We start from the raw sequence: 18,575 nt of genomic DNA, 5'->3' as shown, positions 1-18,575 counted from the left end.
GCTAATTCCTGGACCACCTGTAACCTCCTATTCTTTTCCAGAGACATACAGTTACAGCATGAAAGAACAAGACTCCTCTGCCCTTAATGATCAGGTCCTTGACTGGGGCCCCTCCTATTTCTCACCCCCTACCCACTGCTTCACCCTCCACCATACAGAGAGCAGTCTTGATTAATACCAGTCATCTAGGAATGGCATAGCAACCCTGGTGAAACAAGAGAAAGCCACACTGCACCGAGAGAGGGGAGGAGACGGCCAGAAGCGACGGCAGCCTTGGAGTTGCCAAGGCCTGCACAAGGAGAGACTGAGAGTTGCTATTGGTAACAAGAGGCAGAGCATTCCCCACTCCTCTTTCTCTCTCTGGAGGGTCACAGTTGTGCGAGACGATTATTTTCTCCCCAGCAACAGCCTTCCATTGGGCACCAGCACAGCCTGTGATCGCTGGGCGCCCAGAGGCCCTGCTTCCTCCTTTCTCCCTGGAACAGACTCCTGGGGAGAGGAGTCAGCTCAGTTCTGGAAGTGTCAGTGGCACTACAAAGCACTCTGCTAGGTTTCTGCTTGTTCTTCATGCCAAGTCACTCCCCGTGGAGCCTACTGTAGACAGTGGGCTTCTCTTACCCTGTGGCCTTCTTCTGTCCCTGCACTGCTGCTGGACAGATGTTTCCACTTTCTCACAGAGGACAAATGGTCCATTTACATGTATGTTTTGTTTGACCAACCACACGCCATGTTTCAGAAATATTTGTATTCGCTGACAACTTTTAAAAATCGTGTGATTGAGCATAACATTTAGATGTCCGGCCTTTTGTGCAAAGGTGCGACACTGCTCCCTTTTAGGGTAAGAGATTGTCCTCCCGCCCCAGTTGCCACCTCTCCCCAGCACAGAAGCTGGAGTAGGTTGGTAACCACACTTGTCCTGTTTCTTCTTAACCCAGGGCTGCACCACCTTTGTATGACCTGTCTGGCTCCTCAGAAAACTGAGGGAACAGACCCTATACTATGGTTTCAGTTTTTATTGACCCCGTTCCGAAGAGATCAACTGCGCACTGACCTCGTTAAAGAAATACAGACTTTGGAGAAAATACAGCCTGACTTTTCTGCCTCCAACCTTTGACAGTAAAAACTTATTCTGATAATGCTGCAGGGCCTGGATGAGTCTGGGAGCAGGGACGAGGCCAAGGTCATTTCATGTCATGCAGTCTCCTTGCACTCCTTTCCCTGAGCCAGAAGGGAAGCCAGGTGGGAGCACAAGCCCCGTGCTGCCGGACAGAGAACGGGGAAATAGCTCGGTGGCTTGGGAGTGAGTACGGGAAACGAAGCCACGGTAGAGTATTCTCGCACTTGGAACCCGGCCATTACAAGATGCTTGTGCAGCCCCAGCCACCGGACACTTGATGTGGCTCCCATTGTTCTGCAGTAGAATTCAGTTTTAAGTGAAAATTTTAAGCACATCAGAGTACAATTGACCCTTAAACAACACGGAGGTTGGACCGCCGATCCCATACGCAATCAAAAATCTGCATGTAACTTTTCACTCCTCCAAAATTTAACTACAGCTGTCCCTCAGTATCCGTGGGGAAGGGGTTCCAGGACCATGCCATTCCCACATGGATACCAAAACTCGCAGATGCTCAAATCTCTTATATAAAATGATATAGATCAATGCAAACAGTCGTCCCTTCACACCTATGGTTCGTTGAATTTGCAGATGCAAATCCGGGAGTGCAGACTGTATAATTATTGAAAAATATCTGCATTTAAGAGGAACCTGCATAGTTCAAACCTGTATTGTTCCAGGGTCAACTGTGCTTTGTCTTGAAAGATCAGGTCCACAGGGATTTAAAATAGGTTAGGGTTTGCTTTAATATGCATCAGTGTTTGGGAGGAAGGAAACATTTTATTTATATTTTTTATTTTTTAAGGGAGGAGGACCTTGTCCCCCAGCAAGAGAAACAAAACTTCAAAATGTTCTTTTATATCCAGCTATTCTCTACCTAAATGAGTTATCAGATGAAGTGCACTGTTCTCAGTGTATATATGAATGTATTACCAAAGAGGACACTACTGTGGTAGAGACAGGTCATAAACTCTAACTATAAACATTCAATTCAAGGTCATTTCCAACTAACATTGCTGAATTTATGACATATAAGGCATATAAATATATGTATATTGTAGACTCACATAGACTCTGTGTGTGTATATAACAACAGTCTTCCATTGGGCACCGGCACATATATGTGTGTATATGTAAGATATATTTTATTAAGAAAATTTAAGAAAATACTTACACATAATCTTAGCTGCAGCCCTTCCTGACAGATGCTCTGAGTCCTCATTTTATAGATGAGAGACAGGCTTAGACAGGCTATGCTCCTTGCACAAGGCCATACAGCTTCCTAAGTTTGTAACCCGGATACATTCTTTCTACTGCACCACTTGGCATCTTAAGTTCAAGGTTAAAGAGGTAGAGAATGAGCTAAACTAGTCTCTTAGTTGACAATTTTTTCCTTGCACCTTACTATCAGGGAAAGAAAGGCAGTGGCACTATTCTTTGCCCCTTTAGTTGTGGAAGGAAAGGAAAGCATCTCCACTAGCAGGAACTGACCATCCCTTCCCCCATCAGCGTGATGAAGAGAGAGAGGCCTTAGAGCTAAGGAGGTCGTGTGGTCAGGGTTCCCTTCCATGCTCAGGTGGCTCAGTCATTTAATATGTGTGTCTCTGGGAGGGTTATAGCCTTGGTTGAACCAAAAGAGAACAAGGTTGAATCAGAAGAGAACCCTCAATCCTCATTTCACCACTAGCAAATGTACAGCAAGTTAGGATTGCCGTTTCCTCGTCCCGTCTCCATGCATGGTTAGAATCGCCCCGCATGGGCGAACCAGGTTTCCTCCTCCCTTCTCCCACCACTGAGTGAACTCGCATTCCCCTGGCCTTTAAATATACTTAGTGCTGTATATTTACTTCCCTTCAGGAGTTTCTGGAGAAGGATGAGGATAACTTCCTTCCTGTAAGATGGTCAGCCTTGTTCTTTTCACTTGCCCTTTAAATGTAAAGAATCCACACAGGCAAAACAGCACTAGATTGAAATTATTAGAAAAATAATATCTTTTCACTGGAAAAAAGCAAAGACCCCCTGGTCTAAGCTACTCATGCTCCAGCAGAAGACTGGGAGGCGTGACGATAATTGGCCGATCTGGCATCCTAGGCTTCTCTGTGTAGAGCCAGCCTGGAACCCCAGCCTTCTGTTTTTACTCCAGAGCTTACAGTCACTCCTCTTATTTTATGAAAGACCAGTTCTGAAACCTGGTGAGTTGTCAGGCACTTTTGTTTTAAGAAATGACACAACTATTTATGTGTATGTGTGTGTTCTAAACAAAATAGTGATAATCGAAAGCAAGTTTAAGAAAATACTTCAAATAGGCTGAACTTGCTAATAATAGTGTGACTTTGGACTTTATTACAATCAAAACAAAAATCGCTACACAAACTTTAAAAAAAAACTTTTTGCACTGTCTCCTTGGCAACAACAGTGCTGTTGACTCTTCCTGCTAACATAGCTAATCCAAATATATGTGAAATAATTCCCTTATAAAACACTATATTATTCAGTTCAACAGAAGTGGAGGAAAACACCTTCAAATTTCTACTCCCAGCCCTAAAGGCAGATACTCCTATTCTTTAAGCCTGGCGATGGTCAGAGGTTGCTGGGACATTGTCATCAAGAAAATAATAATACTAACACAATTATAGTAAACACACATATGGCATTTATGATGTATCAGGTACTGTTCCAGGTATTTTACATTAACTCATTTCATCATCACAACAGTCTTTTGAGATAAACACTTAACAGTATCCCCATTTGTAGCCAGGGAAAGTGAGGCACAGAGAAGTTAAATAATTTGCCCAAAGTTACACACAGTTAGTAAATGATGGAGCCCAAAGCAGAGAAAAAGGGTAATCCTGGGCAAATGAAAGCTTTAAAGGTCAAATTGCATTTAGGGTGTCCGATGATTACCAAGAATTTTCAGCCCAGCTGATTATAATAATTAATGTAATAATCTTTTAGGCACTTTAATTTCTCTAAGACAATTTAATATATAAACAGGAAAAATCTGGGAGGATAAAATATTCAGCAACACTAGTATTAGAAGAACTAGTGCCTCAGACTGTAAGCACCAATCATTAATATTTATCTCTCCATGCCAACCCTTGGGAAATTGACATTGCTAATCTTAGGCTTTTTTTTTTTTTTTTTTAAAGAGAGAACTAAATTACTGGCAGCAGAGATTCAAACAATAAAGTTATATAAATGTGATTTAAATCCTTTAGACCGCTTGGCAAACAGTCAAGGGGTGTTCAACATAGGTGAAGTGTTTTTACTTTTAATTAAAAGTGTAATTAAGTATATTGACTCTTTGGTCACACCACCTTAAATAAGAGACAATGAATCTTTCTTTGAAGACCTGATTTAAGTAAGCATTATTTTCTCTTCAAACAGTACCATTTGCAAATGTGGGATACACTGCCAGCTTTGCAGTTCTGCCTCTTGGCTCATAGTTTGGGCCCAAAGTTATTGTCTTCAATATCTCTTGAGGTTCTTTTCCACCAGGAGAGATTCTGGAAAACAGACTCTGTACAAGAGCCGGTTCCATCAAACTCCTTGAACACTATCTCATCCTGGAGATTTCTCTGACTTTTTTGAGGTGACAGAATTGGGGAATGGAATGGACAGTCTTTTAAGTCGGGATCTCGTTTTTATATTGGCTGTGATTTCTTTTATTTATCATCCTCTAATTAATAACCCAGCGCTTTATAAAAAACCAGCGCTTCCTTCCAGTTGCAAGCAGGAAAAAGAGAACTGCCATTTGCATTCTTTGTGAATATTTAATAGCTTTCTGTCTGAATTTGTTTTTTGTTTTCATCTTTTTAGTACAGAACTTCCACCCAGAAAAGCACCGAGTTTGTCTGTTTCTTTATGTAGGTTAACATTCTCTTCAGTTTATTCCTTAGGAGAGTCCCTTAATTCATTATGGGCTTTTGTTGTTGTTGTTGTTGTTGTTGTTTTGCCAGATCTTTCCTGAGGTGATATTATTTGTGCCTCCACAGATTTATTTGATGGATCTGAGAAAGAAAGCACACTAAACAATATCTTCTTTCCAAGCCCCTATCTCTGTCCCTCACAAACACAGATTTGAAGGTAGCATATGACAGCTCTTATCTGGAATTCTCATCCAATAATCATTCATGCAGTCATTCATTTATCAAACAGGTGGTGTGCTCATAATACAAAGGTATCTCAACACTGCAAAGTATGTCCAGTGTGGAGGAAGCAGGGATACAGGCAGAAGGACTTGGAGGGAGGTACATAGAATGTCCATCCTGTTGTCACTATTTCTAGTTCACAGTGTCACTGATCCTGATGCATCCTGGGGTGACCACAAACATAGTAGGTTACCTTTACTTCTATGTAAAACAATTTAAAAGCTTGAACATAGCTCAGGAATTTGGGATTGGGGTCAGGGGAGAGCTACCAATAATTTAGTACTTTAAAAATGTCGAAAAAGGTGAGAAACTGCTTTGACCTGGGCAGGACCAGAGAGTGGTGCATGTATGAATGTCTTCGTGTCTTGGGATCTTGAAGAGCATGCTCACCGTTGTGTTCTGTGTGGTGAGGACACCTTTCAGGCCAGCATTATATATACACACATTAAGGACCTCCTGGAAAGCTTGGGGAAGGCTCACGCCTTGAATCTGCTCCTGCAATTCCACAGTGCTTCACAGGAGGGCGACAGAGAGCACAAAACGGATTCCCTTTGCTCTTAGCAGAGTGGGGACAGTAAGCTGGGGTTGATGTGCCATGCTGCCAATAGAGTGCCTTGGAAAAGTCCTGAGCTTAACTATTTATGATGCTGGACAATTTTTGGAATTTTTAGCAAGAACATGCATGCCTAACTCATGAATCATAGCTAAAGACCACCATTAATTTCTACCAGACTGTGGACTTGCTGCCCTAATCATTGGTGTAGTATCTCTCACCAGCTCTCCCTTGACCATGTCTGTGGCATACTGTTTATCTTTGAGGAAATAGTGCCTTCCTCGAAGGAGATAATTTGCTTCTGGGTGTGAACTTAGTCCCTTAAAGTTGTTTCCAAGTCCTTGGATTGATAGCAAACATACACATACATCCTGTTCCTATTAATTGGAAAGCAAAGTTCAAAAGTGATTGTGAAACTACCAATTAAAAAGTTTGCCAAATCAAGTTTTCTTTACCATGAAAGAATCTCATTCATTTTTACAAAACGTATTGCCCTCTCCAACCCATCCAACCTTGGTTTTACTTTTCTCAGCTTATGCCTTACTTAGACAGTGTCCCCTGACATACAGTGTGCTCACTAGCAGCTTTAGTTTTTCAATGATTTCCTACCTCCCTAAACTTTCTCTGGAGTGATTTTTTTCTAATTTTTTAAGGTTCAGCTCCAGTTCTCTCATTCCAATAGCTCTTCCAGATATGAGTCCCATGGTAATGGTTTTCTACTCTGATTCCTTTTGGTCTTCTGTGTGATATTATGTATAAACTGTGCAGAAATACTTTCATGCATAGCACTACCTACCATACATTGCCTGAATTATGCATTGATGGTGATGATGCCTTTGAACCTGATTGTGCCTAGTAAAGGGCTAGACTTACTTTGTGATATGTTGATCGCTACGTTGGCTGATAAAACCTTTTTTTTTCCCCCTAGCATTTCAGAAAATATAAATTTGCTTTTCTTTGGATTGTCTTTTTATTTGTGGGTTCATCTCTTTTGTTTGGCAGGTCAAAAAAATTCCAGTCATTTATTGAGAGCTGTTTGGTAAAGAATCACAGCCAACGACCAGCAACAGAGCAACTGATGAAGCATCCGTTTATACGAGACCAACCTAATGAACGACAGGTCCGCATTCAACTCAAGGACCATATCGATAGAACAAAGAAGAAGCGAGGCGAGAAAGGTTAGAAGCACATTTGTATTTCAATGAGGGAAACAAAAGATGGAGTGAGTCCTGGGCCCTCGATGTATTCAGAGGTGACCGTGGGGATTTCAAATGGACCTACATTATTCTTTGGTGTGTGAGGGGCTGCCTCTGAGATCACAGCCTGTGGGCATCAGTGGAGTGAGACATGAAATAGAATCTTTCATGAAAGAATCAAACTGTAAGAAATAGTACTTTTTCCAGGCACTGAACAAAAGGTCATGTTGAGTGATCCTATGAAGTGATTTAATATGATTAGTGATTTTCTTAATTCAAATGAATATTCATGTTTCAAAGACTAAAAATTCACAAAAGACAGACACCTAAAAAAAACTTAGTTGACATTTTTCTGTACTGGCAGTTCTTGTGCTCTGAGGCTCATTTTTAATTTAGTTATTTGAAAGTCAGAATGAATGTTCTTATAGCCCCAGTGATATAAAAGAGGTTACGGGGCTTTTTACTTTTTGAGCTGCGAGATCATTTAATGCACTTTTTTGTTTGTAGATTCAAAAACTTTTTTAGCTTTTATGGCTCTGGCTGTTATACCACACTGTCTTTTCACTGCATTGTTGGAAAGGACTTAAGTCCAACTCGGGGTCCTAGGACTATTTGAATAGAGACTCAAAATTCCTTAACTAGCATCCTGACCAAGGTAGATGCTCATGCGGTTTGGATCAGGTTTTATGACTAGTCAGGCAAGGAGGTACGGAAGGTTGAAGTGTGGGCAGAAAAGGGAGAGATATAAAGGATAGACAGGTGAGTGTTCCCTGGGTGGGAGTAGGTGCGGGCAGCTGGCAGGGGGATGGCACTGAGGAGGCAGTATAGGGCTGGCAAGGTGAGCATTGAGTGTTTGGGAAGTAAAGAGAAGAGAGGAAGGCCAGGGCCGGAGGATGGGAGGTACTTGGCGATGTGCTTTTCCTCGCTTCTATCCTCCCCGGCTTTATCTTCAGTTCTTCACAATCCAGAGGGACTAGTGGAAGGTGGTGGGCAGCACAAGACAGGGGTGCTCTCTTTTTATCTGAATTTTCTTTCTTTTTTGCCTCTGCAGTTAATATCTACAATGTGGCGAGGTATGAGCAGGAACCTAGGAGTGGGGCGGTGAGCAGTGTAGGAGTCAGGACTGGGCAGAGGAAAGATCAGCAGAGGGCTAAGGGAGGAAGAGAAATCCAGGGAAGAGAAATTCAAGGGAAGTGTTCCTTCTTTGCAGCCATCCTTGGGGACTCGGGAAAATGTTCGATTAGGTTAGACTCAGAAGCTGGAGGTTATGAGGCACAACCGAAAAGGAGTCCCGTCTCTCATTGTTAGTGGCGGAGAGGGATGAGGTATCAATCAGAACCCAAGGAGCTGGGAGGGCAGCCCAAGCTGGAGGAAGTAGGCATGAGGAGAAATAGGTAAGTCAAGGTCAAAAAGTTCTAGGACTGATTATTCAACTGCTATGTATTAATAGTGATCTGGGGCCACTTCGTGAAGTCAAAATTTTAAAGGGAATATTTTAGGGTGATGTGTCAGACATGTAACCATTAAAGGCCAACTTCTTTGAAAAGGAAATTCATTTTACTATCAATATATAAAGCAGATTAAGTGCTAAACTCTTGTTTTTAGACTCAAATTCTGAGTTCAAATTCTAGCTCTATCTCTTAATAATTATGTGAACTTTACCCCAGTTTTCTAATCCTTAATATAGGACTGGGCGTAAAATAATAATTACTGTTGCCTGGTATTGTTGCAAAGATTAAAAGAGAATGCATGTAAAATGCTTGATACAATGTCTGGCATATAGACCTACTCAATAAATATTGGCTATTCTTATTTAGACAATTCTTTATTGACCAATAATTTTCAGTACTATTCAGGGTTAGTTGCTGAGAACAAAGTTTGTGCCTTGGGTTGTTTTCACATTTCGTTAGCACAAGCTCTTGAATGTGAATAAGAGCTCACCATTTCATGAAGACAGACTATTTTTAATGTGTTTTTCAAGTAGAAGAGTAGGATTCTTGGTAGTAGGTATATTCAAGCATTACATGGTAATTTCAGGAACCTAATTCTGTTTAGGCTTAGAGCCACCAGAAGCCCTCATTTTGGTCTGCTCCCCAAGAAAGTATCGGCCAAGTAAGATTTCATTCCATTTGCTCAGTTTGATCAAATTACTGAATTCGCTCCCTCTTACTTTTTGACTCTCTTAAGACCAGCTTTGGTGGAATCAAACAATTCTAATGTGCGTTGCTTTATGATTTTTTTTACCTGATATTATTTTTTCGTTAAGATGTGTTGACGCATGCTAATTTAAGCCAGTAATATAAAAGCAATCAAGCCAGATTCTGGAGAAGTATTACAATTGTGGAGCTTGATAATTGAAGGTTTTACCCTAGAGATGAAAAATAATTGGATTAATTGGGTGCTTTTTTTCCTTGCTATTATTTCCTTTAATAGATAAAATTTCTGCATTTTACTTTGAACTCTGTTGATTCACTTCAGGGAAGTTCGGAATATTAAACTTTTAACATAGAACATTGAAACAGTTTATGAAAGTTCTTTATATTACATAAATAGCCTGAAAATTTCATACATATCTAAGTATATGAAGCTGATTTGTGATTTTAAAAAATACACTTCAAGTCATTACACTTTTTGTTTCTTTTTATTATGTCTTTAATGGCTAAATAGTGTGGAGGGCAAAGTGTGTTCAAGTTTATGATCAAATTCAACAGTTATGTGACTACTGTCCCTGGTGGTAGCATAACAAAATTGCAGTTTCAATTTCTTTTAGGGTTGCACAAATATCTTCAAAATTGTAATTACTAACCCACAGCTATGAAAGGCTAACAGTAATGTGACACTCTCCCTTGTTTAAAATCAAAAGCTCTTCCAAAGTCTCCTCACTGCCCACGGAAAAGTTCTCAGCATGGTATATATACATATGGATCAGCAAGCCCTATCAGACCTTCCGGCCTTTTTCAGTCCATCCGCTTTTCTCACACCCACTCACGACTCACTGTTTCCTAAATGTGCCATGCACTGTAATATTGTCAGCCGCTGTCAGCTGGTTTTGGTGCTTATATGCCCTTTTTTCCACTACTTTCAGCGCTGTCTGTCTGGAAGAAGGCCACTGATCTTCCAAGACCCAGCTCATTTCCTCCTCAAAGATTTCCCTGTCTTCCTTCCCCATATGACTAGTGGACCCAGCTGCTCCCTTCTCTGATATCTCAGTGCTCTTCCTATGCACCTCTATTTACCATATAATATGTTGGAAAGAACACTTTATTTTAAAGTTGGAAAAGATTTATATTGAATTCTAAATCTAAATCCCAGATTTATTAATGAGACGACACTGGTCATATCACTTAACCTCTTGTAAGCTCAGTATCGTCACTTGAAAAATGGGTATTATGTTAAAAGGTTGTTATGAGAAATAAATGAGAGATCATGAGTAAAGTAACTAGCATGGCGACTAGTTTCTAGTAGCATGGGAGATGCCCAACAAAGATTAGTTCCCTTTCTTCATAATCTTGGAGACTCTGATTATTTACTTGTCCATCTTGCCCATTAGATTCTGATGTCCTCCAAAGCAAAGACTCAGTCTTGTTTATTATTGCATATTAACTTGCTTAAGATATTTTTTATTTAAATGAAACTCCTCAGTGAGTCCATCAAAACACATTCAACTATTTTTAATAGCACATATTGTCAAACGTTTCTTTCTGATATTTGTCAAGATATCTAAAGGCAATTGGTGAGTTCATGTAAGTAATAACAAAATTCCTGCTTAAAAATTATTAATACTGTCAATAAGTTAACAGTGGGCCAATAAAAAATTTCTTTAGGTAGTCCTATAGTGGGAGTTAACACAAACTGAAAGGTGATTTTTCAGTTCCTTAGCTACACTTTCATATGAACACCAGGCACTAAGGACAAATATCTTGAGTTAGTCTTGGGACTATCTTGGATGTGAGTAGTGCCATGTACTTGAATCCTGCTGGTGGGAACTGTGGGAGCCCAAGTCTGGAGGCCTGAAGCCTGTCCCAGTTCAGGGCTAACAACATATAGAACAAGGGGGTTGGGCTTTATGGAGCTGTAGCATCTGTTTGTGCACTAACCTTCTGTGAGTCTCTCTTTAGATGAGACAGAATATGAGTACAGTGGAAGTGAGGAAGAAGAGGAGGAGAATGACTCAGGAGAGCCCAGGTACGAGAGCAAAAGCCAAGTCTTCTCGTTTTCACATTTTGAATTGTAATTGTGTGAAATTCACTTCCTGTTGATTTATAGGTTCATTTTTAAGAATCTGGCATGGTGATCTTTTTTTAATTTATTGCCCACAACATACTCATTAATTGGAGAAAATTTCCCTAGGCAGACTCTTTAAAAAAATGTAGAAATCAGCATATTCTTTATCTTGTCTTCTAAGATTTATTGTCTCTATTCTAAGACCTTATTTTCTCACATACGGAATGTGTAGAATGGGCGAGAGGCAATTGTCTGGATAATACAGGACTAAAAGAACCTAAAACAACAACTTTCTGGAGACCTAAGTGGTATTTTTAGATTTGAGTTATTCAGTTCATAACTTCGAGAAGCCCATTCTGGCAACCACTGTCCCTGTCACACGCTTTGGTATTTTCACTGCAGCCTAATCAAAGAGGAAATGATTTCCAGGAAATCAAATTACACTCTAGATAGAAACTTTCATGCCCCTTCCTGTTGTCACATGTTGGACCCCAGAATCAAGTGCTGCTTTATTGTTATCATCCCTACATTTTGGGTTTCACTTGACTTTGATTCCAACTTTCTTCTAGTCTGTGTTTATAAATAATTAATGCTAGTGCCCTTACACTGCCAGGATTTCTCTTTCGTGAGAGACTTCAGCTGGTGGAGGTTTGGTTAGTCCCAGGCACAGTCACGCACATTATGTCAGATGCGCTGTATATGCAAAGTGAGATTTATTAGAGAATATACACCAGGAGAAAGTCACTGGGGTATACAGATCCCCATCCTTTAGCCATCCAAGGAGCGGATCCCAATGCTCTAGGAGAAAGAACAGTTCCCGTACTGCCGAGATGTAGCTTCCTGATCCGGGCAGGGGCCGGCCCAGCCACTGCTGCTAGCATGAGCTAGATGCGCTGTATATGCAAAGTGAGATTTATTAGAGAATATACACCAGGAGAAAGTCACTGGGGTATACAGATCCCCATCCTTTAGCCATCCAAGGAGCGGATCCCAATGCTCTAGGAGAAAGAACAGTTCCCGTACTGCCGAGATGTAGCTTCCTGATCCGGGCAGGGGCCGGCCCAGCCACTGCTGCTAGCATGAGCTAATAGGTTCTTTTTTTTTTTTTTTTGGAGTTAACTCAGACCTACCAAGCTGAATTATTGCTAAACTACTAGAAGAGGACAGGACTAAGCTCACAGAGCCACCTACTTTTTTCTCTGTTCGCCTGCCACAGGAATTCTCAAGGTCAAAGATGGAGGGAGAATTCTTTCCTTCCTCTCGTATTTAACGTGTTGGCCGCCCCCAGTTTAGCTGTATAAAGATGATGACTGTCAAGTAGTGACATGGCAAATGATCCTTCCTGTGAAGCAAAGAACCAAATGCCCTGCTTTCAGAGAAATTGTACACTATTTTCCCAAAGCTCAGCCCTTCTCATCACTCTCTAGAGAAGTGAGAAGCCCCAGTTTAACTAATACTTGTTAAACTGCATGTTTGGAATCACTCGGTGTGCTGACCTAGCCGTGCCTAAACACTTCTGTAATTGTAATATATCATTATAGCACATTGAAGATTATATTCCAAGTTCTGTTTTATGGACACATCTAATTAATCTTCATGAAATCCTGAAAAGTTGAAAGGGAAGTGTTTATCTCATTTTAGAACTGAGGTAACAGTCCAAGGGTAGCAACTCGGTCGTATACCAAGTTAATGATTGAGTCAGCAATACAGCTCACGTTGCCTGACATTGATTCAGCATCAATTAATATTAGTGGAGCATCCGTGTGTGCACGTGAGGTTCCCTAAGCCCAACTGCCTTTCACAAGCATATGGTCTGTGTAGACAAATGCTACCATTTGGAATTTGTTTTAGAATTTTACATAAAAGCTATAAGTTTTAGAGGAGGTTTGTTAGTAAAATCCAAGCATTGTTTATGCAACAGGACCAAGGACATCATTTTATGGCAGTATCTCACATAGTACCCTAACCACTCTCCAAAACAGAATGGTCGCCTCATCAGCTGTCACCAAGCCTGCTCCTCCCCCAGCATTCTCTGTCCCAGTTCTCATGACCACCATTGCCCAGGCACCAAGACAAAACCTACAAGTCATTCTTCACACATTAGATCCACCAACGGGTTTTATTAACTTTATCCCCAAATGATTCCCCCAGCCTCCATCCCCTCCACTCTTAACCTTGGTTAAAGTCTCCACCCCAGAACCACTGCAGAAGCCCCTCAACTGGCAGTCTTGCTTGCCCTCATACCCACTGCAGACATCGTCCATTCAGCAGCCAAACAAACCAAATCATGTTATTCTCCTGCCTAACATTTCCATGTGTGGCTTCCGGGGTCACACACTGTACCCGGACTGCCCTGTCTCCTGTGTACCTCTCCTTCTCATTCACTCTTCTCTGGAAAGACCAGCTGGGGTTTAGTTCCTTGAGTAGGCCACACTGTTCCCACCCCAGGACTCTAACAGTTAACCCTTAACATGATTTTGAACTGTGTGAGTCTGTGGATGCAGAGGGTCGACTATATGCATCGATCTACACCACTTTATATAGGGGACTTGAGCATCCTTGGATTTTGGTATCCACAGCGAGTAGCAAGGAGTGTCCTAGAACCAAACCCTCATAGATACCAAGAGATAACTAAGTTTTCAGGGAGTCAGAAGTTATACACAGATATTCTACTGTGCAGGGGCTTAGCAGCCCTAACCCCCGCATTGTTGAAGGGTCAACTGTACTTGCTTTTCCTTCTACCTGAAGTGTCTTCTCCCTACCTGTTCTGATGACTGACTCCATCACTTGAATCGTAGCTCAGCTGTCACCTTCTCAGAGAGGTCTTCTCTGATCACCCCATCCAAAGCAGAACCAGTAATCCTCACCCCAGCACCCTGCCACTGTCACTTGTAAACTATTACATTTTATTTTCTATGGAACATATTTATACCTGAAATTATGTTATTTGTAATTATTTGTCTGTCTGCCCACAAGAAGATAACTCTAGGGAGAGAATTTGGTTAGCTCCTGATGTATCCACTAGAGCCTATTATAAGCCTGCTACATAGCAGGTGCTCAATGATTATTTAATTGATTTATTTCAAGCGGGAGCTGCCAGAAAGATTAAAAGGGCTAGGTCTGTATAAACAAATAAGAACCATTTCTGCCTGCCTGTTAGGCTGTTGTGTCTGTGACTTTGAGTTATTCACATGCAGTTAGATGGTGAGTAGGGCAGCCCTCTACCACCAAAGTAGTTAGAGGAGTTCTCTGTGTCACACAGGTACATACATGCACATACATAATCACCATGTTACAGACAGGAAACTGAGGTGCTTAAAGGGAATCTAGGAATCAGTGAGCCAGGTTGAAGTCCCAGGTGCACCCTCTACGGCCAGAACTGAATCATCTAACTGCATTTTGACAGTGGTGCAGCGAGACAGGTCCTGAATTCTCAGACTTGGCAGACTTAGGTTCATGTCCTGGCTCTGTCAACCTTGGCTCAGGCACTTTCTCTCCTTGGCTCATCATGTCTTCACATGAGCAGTCTGCCCTTTGCCTCCTGGGGTTTGGTGACAGGAGTCAGTGTGGGTGAGGTTGATCTGTACTCTTCCGAGTAGGCTTCCTCATTGCTCTCAATTAATTTTTATTTGCTGGCTTTGTTCCTGCCTTTCTTAAACATGAAAATAAGCTGGTTTGGGCTCAAAGTTTGCACCCTCATTAAAGACTATACAAATATATTTTTGCCATGTCACAAGGGTGAGGGAGCGGTATGGTCGTGGGGAAAGGTGATGACTCTAGGAATGTGACATCTCTCTAGGGATGGTGATAGCATGTGTATGCAATAGTCAATACTGAAAGGGAGTCAAGACTCATCTCTCACGTTGACTCTGTTTCTTTTGGGGAGTGAGAAGTATAATTAATGGAGGACCTAAGGGCCGGTTCTTGAGCATGTGGCTTCTTTTGCCACATACGGGCAAGTTTTGTGCCTTGATCAACTCCCCCAAGACCCATGGTAGCGATTGCCTTTGCCCCATGCGGAATTCTGATCTCTCTCTCCTGCCCACAGCTCCATTCTGAACCTGCCAGGGGAGTCAACGCTGCGGCGGGACTTCCTGAGGCTGCAGCTGGCCAACAAGGAGCGGTCGGAGGCCCTGCGGCGGCAGCAGCTGGAACAGCAGCAGAGAGAGAACGAGGAACACAAGCGGCAGCTGCTGGCTGAGCGCCAGAAGCGCATAGAGGAGCAGAAGGAGCAGCGGCGGCGCCTGGAGGAGGTGAGGACCTCCCAGGGCACCCTCTGTGCCGCACGTGTCCTGGCTGGGGTCACTCCCTGGTATCCACCGTGGTATCCCAGCCCTGACATCAGGGCCATAGTCCGCTTGGAGCACACACATCTTAACTGCAGAGGAGGATGAGGCCAAACGCTCTTAGAAGCCAAGGACTTCCCTTGCTTGGCATTGTGTCACCTTGGTGTGGTCACTTCAGAAGAGCAGGTGAAGGCCTCAACCCTTCAAGCCTAGCTCAGCTGTCCCCTTCTCAGTGCGGCCTCCTTGACCACCTTACTTTAAAATCATACCCCCTTTCTTTAGCATGTCCTGTTGCCTTCCCCACTTTATTATTTTTACATAGCTCTTATCACCTTCACAAATATTCTGTATGCACTTTCGCATGTCTGTCTCTCCCTATTGGAATGTAAGCCCCCTGAAGACAGGGGATTGTGTCCATTTTATCCCTGATATACTTCTACATCATGTACCTCTAATGCCTAGACAGTGCCTAGCACACAGTAGATGCCTCATAAAGATTTGTGGAATGAATAAACTAAGGTAAGAGTGAATGAGACAATGATTAAGAAGTGAAATACAGGTATTAATTAGACCACAGTGAATAGGCAGATAAATGAAATGTCAAGCATAGAGAAGCAGGCCTGCTTGTATTAATACTCCTTTGTTACTCTTCTGAACACTGGGAGAGCACTTCCAAGTCCTTCCAGACACCCTCTGGTACCCAGGCCCTGTCCTCCAACTTGTGGGCAAGACTTGCCTTTTTACCTGCAGACATTGCTGTCATTTTTGTGGGAAACCATACCACCAGCCATACTTCCCTGCCTGGCTTGTCCTGGGCAAGGCTCTCACCCTCGTGGTCTTTTAGACATTTATTAAAGCCTTCCCAGAACCTTGCTCTGAGGCCTCCTTCCTCTGCCAGATAAATCAAAGCTTCTAGACAATTAGGAAACTGAGAGCCATAGCTCTTGGGGAAGTTGGATGGTGGATGAAAGGTCCGCTAACTGCACAGTAATGGAGTAGTGATTTTACAGTTCTCCCTAACTGTCTTGCTCCTCATTAACGATTTACGGCAATTCACTTGCATTGTCATGTGGCCACTGCAGTTAGAGGGTGGTAAATTGCAGACAGAGGGAGCAGCTTGCTTTTTAAATGGCGTATCCAGGTCTACCCACCCAGGTTTAAATCAGTAAGGCCTCAGTTCCATTTTGCAATAAATCCCATCAACCTCATTATGTCCCTGGAATATTCGTATGCAGACCAGCAACAATAATATTTAACAGTTGCAACTACTGTGTGCCAAGTGACTTCTGTGTGCCAAGCACCGGGTGGGGTGCTTTGCTTATATATCTAGGATCTCATTTACTATCATTATCTCTTTGTATATATTCATTATTTCTCATGCAAAATGAATATAATCTTCATTTAACAAGAGAAAACTGAGGTTCAGGGAGGGGAAGTAATTGGTTCCATATCCCAGAGCCAGTAAGTGCAAAAGCAGGAATCACACTAGTTCTCCCTGGTTCAAATGTCCACACAGGCCCTGAGATGGTAAACGTAAACATTTCATCAGAGCCTTGAACTATAATCCTCAAAACTAAACTTTGTGGGCTTCAGCAAGCAGCAGTAGGCAAGCGAAACACTTTCCAGTTGAAGTGTATAAGTCTGAAATATTGTCTGTGTGAAAAATGCTCAGCACGCGAGAAGTCTGAGGCTCACCATCTTTAGTCTAGAACTTACGCTGCAGTTGACAGAGGCTCTATAGTGCTGTGGGGCAGAGACCTTCAGAGGAGCAGGCAGAGGCAGGGGTAAGGGATGTGTGGGTGTCATCAGGCAGCGCTCAGAAGTGAAGTATAAAGTATTAGCAATGGAGGTGCCTGTGCCTTTGGTTACTCTACAGGGCACATATCGAAATTCTCAGAAAGGTGCCCCGGTTTCATCTCCTTCAGCTCACACAGGCCGGTTTTGGCCTCTCTTACTGGCCTCTAGACCAGAGTCACACCGTTTCCTCTAGTCTGTCAGGTCTCTGCGGGACCAAGGGCCTCTGCTGTTTGGATCCAAGGTTTGTTCCCTGATTCTTCTGGTCAGACCCCTCTCCCTAGCTAGGCAGTGCCCTCTCAGACTCTGCCCCAAAGCCTGCCTTTTTTGCTTCTTTCTTGGCTTGTGGTTTATTCCTTTCTCTTTTTAAAATGTTAATATAAGAACTCTTGGCCTTTGGACCTAGATCCTCAATTGGCGTAAAGTCTTTTCAGAGGCTGCATTGTTTTGATCGTTTTGTTTTTATTTTTTGGATTTTCATAACTGGTATGATCTATTTTAGCTTTATATGTTTTTTCGAGTTTCTAGAGTCATCATTTTTTATAGTTATAAAGCACTTACCATATGACAGGTACTCTGTTCAGCACTTTGTGTGAACTGTCTCATTTAATCTTCACAATAACCCCAGTGTAAAGATAATGCAGCTGAGCCTCAGAAGAGTTATTAACTAGCTAAAGGTCACAAAGCTTGCAAAGAAAAACCAGGTTTCAAACCCAGGGATTCTGACTTTGGAGCCCAAGTGCTGTCACTGCACCTGTCCTGCCTCTCTACTAATAAGCCATAGTCAGCATGCTTCTCCATAATCTGGTTGTTTTTTTTTTAATTTTAACTTTATTAAATTTATTGGGGTGACATTGTTTAAGAAGATTATATAAGTTTCAAGTGTAATTCATCATCTGTATATTTCACTGTGTTCACCATAATCTTTAGCTGGCCTCTCCTTTGCTGGTATTTTACCCTGAGAATTTAAGGATTCCTGAGCAAGGGCAGAGAAGCTACACCCAGCAGGTGCACACCTTTTAGCCGGGTTCTGGCTTTCATGCTCCCGGTCAGAGCTACTGCCGAGGCTTCCTCACATCTCTTCCATTGTGGCACTTTTCTGGAGTCTTTTCCTTGCGTCCAAGTTAGCATTCAAGTCAGCGTTCAGACTCTCTGGAGCACATGCATCCACAGGGACACACCCTCTAAGTTCTGGCACAGAAGGTGACTGTGTGTACAAGGACACTTTGTTCTGTGCACAGATGTCCTTGAGCC

The 18,575-nt window shown here is 42.3% G+C and overlaps 1 protein-coding gene across 3 annotated transcripts in view; it reads left to right on the top strand.

Moving 5' to 3' along the window:
• TNIK (TRAF2 and NCK interacting kinase) overlaps positions 1 to 18,575 on the top strand; it is a 345,956-nt gene that overhangs the window by 244,891 nt on the left and 82,490 nt on the right. For all 3 annotated transcript variants that reach the window (XM_015588550.2, XM_006910834.3, XM_025046048.1), the window contains 3 exons: positions 6,824 to 6,999; positions 11,136 to 11,202; positions 15,290 to 15,494. In XM_015588550.2, the coding sequence (XP_015444036.1) occupies positions 6,824 to 6,999; positions 11,136 to 11,202; positions 15,290 to 15,494 (448 nt within the window). The remainder of the gene's footprint in view (positions 1 to 6,823; positions 7,000 to 11,135; positions 11,203 to 15,289; positions 15,495 to 18,575) is intronic.

Source organism: Pteropus alecto, unplaced genomic scaffold, assembly GCF_000325575.1.
Source record: "Pteropus alecto unplaced genomic scaffold, ASM32557v1 scaffold33, whole genome shotgun sequence".
NCBI classification, from domain to species: Eukaryota; Metazoa; Chordata; class Mammalia; order Chiroptera; family Pteropodidae; genus Pteropus; species Pteropus alecto.
Note: the sequence above shows the minus strand (reverse complement) of the source record. Positions and strands in the feature narration are given on the sequence as shown.